At 46.1% G+C, this 3,193-nt stretch overlaps 1 protein-coding gene across 1 annotated transcript in view; it reads left to right on the top strand.

Annotated features, from left to right (window-relative positions):
- CRTC3 (CREB regulated transcription coactivator 3) overlaps positions 1 to 3,193 on the top strand; it is a 131,350-nt gene that overhangs the window by 118,546 nt on the left and 9,611 nt on the right. Inside the window, exon 10 of the mRNA XM_011947416.1 lies at positions 1,193 to 1,491. Within this exon, the coding sequence (XP_011802806.1) occupies positions 1,193 to 1,491 (299 nt within the window). The remainder of the gene's footprint in view (positions 1 to 1,192; positions 1,492 to 3,193) is intronic.

Below are 3,193 nucleotides of genomic sequence, written 5' to 3'. Positions count from 1 at the left end.
TCTACTAAAAAATACAAAAAAATTAGCCAGGCGTGGTGGCGGGCGCCTGTAGTCCCAGCTACTGGGGAGGCTGAGGCAGGAGAATGGCGTGAACCCGGGAGACAGAGCTTGCAGTGAGCCAAGATCGCGCCACTGCACTCCAGCCTGGGCGACAGAGTGAGACTCCATCTCAAAAAATAATAATAATTATAATAATGATAATAATAATAGTTTTGCCAGCTCAAAATGCTGGATTTTTGTCATTTCTTCCTTTCCATAACTTTTATCAAACACTTAAATTTTTTGTCAACACGAAACAATACATAGTTCTGCTCACCCCAACTGCTGGTACAAGATGGGCTGAAGGTTAAAACATAGGTATTGCCAGTTGAGATACACACAGCAGCAGCAGCCGAATAATTGATTCACTGGGCAAAGCTGCTCTGTGCCAGGCCCTGTGCCAGGTGCTGAGGAACCAGCAGGAGATAGGACAGGATCTCCAGCTTCACGGAGCTTATGCCCTAGCAGCCTACGCTGCAAAAATCTCTCTCCCAAACTTCCTTACTCATGATAAAATTCACCCCATCCCCCAAATAAAGCATCAGCAAAAACTTCCTTTTCGAGTTGGAATAGACTGTGATGAACAATTTCCTGGGAAACAGAAAATCAAAGAGGGACCCTGAGGTGGGAGATACAGGGAAGTGTCCCCTCCTATGACTCCCTAGTGTGTTGAGGGTACTTAAAGACCACCGAGACAGCTCCTCAAGGACCATGACTCGCCGTGAAAGGATGCTCTCCAAAGGTAGCAGGGGATGCAGGCAGTGTGCTTGGGACAGAGACCTTCAGGGGCTCTAAACAGAATTTGTTGTACAGACCTAGGGTCCTTTCCCTGGTTCTGGGCCAAGCACCTGGCACATTTGCCTCTGCTACCCCCCGGTTTACCTAGTTTTGTGCACCTAGGAGTTGTTGAGACGATCTCCCCCCTCATGGGAAAACATCATTCTCATCTTGGTGGCTCCGTCTCTGTTAGTGCAGGGGCATCTTTTCCTTGCCATTGGTGCATCGGATGCTGTCCCTGTAGGAGAGCTGTCCAGGAGCTCCTTTACCTACAGAATCATTGTCGCATGTGACAGTAGACAGTTTTCTTTCATTTTTGGAAAACAAAAGATTTGGTCTGAAATTATAAGTAACTTGTGAATTTGTTGTCTTCCAGGTCTCCAGAGTTCTCGAAGTAACCCCTCCATCCAAGCCACGCTCAATAAGACTGTGCTTTCCTCTTCCCTAAATAACCACCCACAGACATCTGTTCCCAACGCATCTGCTCTTCACCCTTCGCTCCGTCTATTTTCCCTTAGCAACCCATCTCTTTCCACCACAAACCTCAGTGGCCCATCTCGGCGTCGGCAGCCTCCCATCAGCCCTCTCACGCTTTCTCCTGGCCCCGAAGCACATCAAGGTTTCAGCAGACAGCTGTCTTCAACCAGCCCACTGGCCCCGTATCCTACCTCCCAGGTAAACACACACAGACAGACCAACCACTACAGTGAAACAGACTGCAAGATATAGGAAGTGCATTCCTCCTCTTTACTATTTTGGGTTACACCCATTATTACAGCAAGCACCCACGAGGCCTCAAGTGCAATCTGTTCACTCTTATATGTGAAATCAGAGCAGAGCAGAAGTGTCAATAGTGCAGAATGAATTCATGATTTTCTTTTCTTTTTTTGAGAAAGGGTCTCACTCTGTCGCCCAGGCTGGAGTGCAGTGGCACAATCACGGCTCACTGTAGCCTCACCTCCCGGGCTCAAGCGATCTTCTCACCTTAGTCTTCAGAGTAGCTGGGACCACAGGCATGCATCACCATACCTGACTGATTTTTTTATTTTTTTTGCAGAGACAAGATCTCGATATGTTGCCCAACCTGGTCTCAAATGCCTGGGCTCAAGCCGTCCTCCCAGCGTGGCCTCCCCGAGTGCTGGGATTACAGGCATGAGCCATGGCCAGCCTAATTAATGATTTTCTATTAGAATAATAGCAGATTTGCTGTGCTCATTACTCTTTAAGCAAATGTTGACCAGTCTACAGTCACTAACTCACAAACTTGGGGTTGAGAGGAACAGTAGGTTAAAGAGAATGCCATCCAGAGAAATCTAAGATAACTAAGGGAAACCAGGTTAGGATTTCAAAGTTGGCATGGAAAAATCAGTCATTGACTCTGTAAGTACATTAAGCCATAGGGGAAAGCCAAAGAAAACATTTAATACCTTCCTGAAGCTTTGATAGCAAATTAGACCTCCTCCCTAATTGTCTACAGATTTGAGAAACAATACTTTTATTGTTCATTAAATACTAAGTATATTGAGGATTATATCTCTTTGTAAGGATGAAAAGAAGTCTGTTGAGAAAGAGGCACATTTAAAAGTCACACACCCATACAAAAAAATGGAAAAATTAGCTGGGTGAGGTGGCACGCGCCTGTAGTCCCAGCTACTCCAGAGCGGAGGTGGGAGGATCGCTTGAGCCCAGGAGGTCGAGGCTGCATTGAGCCAAGATAGCCTCACTGCACTGTAGCCTGGCAACAGAGTGAGACCCTGTCTCAAAAGAAAAGCAAAGCAAAGCCCATTATAGAAACACAGGGGTTGAAACATCCTATAAATTCTAAACTCAGAGGTGGTTCTCCTTACCGTAATCATCGAGGAATGTATTTTTAACCTTTGGTCATATCCTCTATCTGTTACAGCATCATTCCTCGCCATAAATTAATAATGATTTAGAAGGAAGAGTTGACAGAACACAACAGAGAGTTAGAGGATCTTGTTATTAGTCCCTTTTTACCAATTACTAGCTGTGGCATCTTGATTGTATGAGTAATCTCTTTTGGGCAAGGGTGAGAGGACATTTCATAATTTTTGTTTTTAAGTTTCACTGTGTCGCCCAAGCTGGAGCACAGTTGCACGATCATGGCTCCCTGCAGCCTTGAATTCCTGGGCCCAAGCGATCCTCCTGCCTCAGCTGGGATTCTTCAAGTAACTGTGACTACAGGCCCATGTCACCACACCCAGCTAATTTTAAAAATTTTTTTGTAGAAACAGGGTCTCCCTGGACTGGGTGTGTGCCTCACACCTATAATCCTAGCACTGTGGGAGTCCAAGGCAGGCAGATCACTTGAGGGCAGGAGTTTGAGACCAGCCTAGTCAACATGACGAAACCCCAT

Source organism: Colobus angolensis, unplaced genomic scaffold (assembly GCF_000951035.1).
Source record: "Colobus angolensis palliatus isolate OR3802 unplaced genomic scaffold, Cang.pa_1.0 Scaffold264, whole genome shotgun sequence".
Classification (NCBI taxonomy): Eukaryota; Metazoa; Chordata; class Mammalia; order Primates; family Cercopithecidae; genus Colobus; species Colobus angolensis.
Note: the sequence above shows the minus strand (reverse complement) of the source record. Positions and strands in the feature narration are given on the sequence as shown.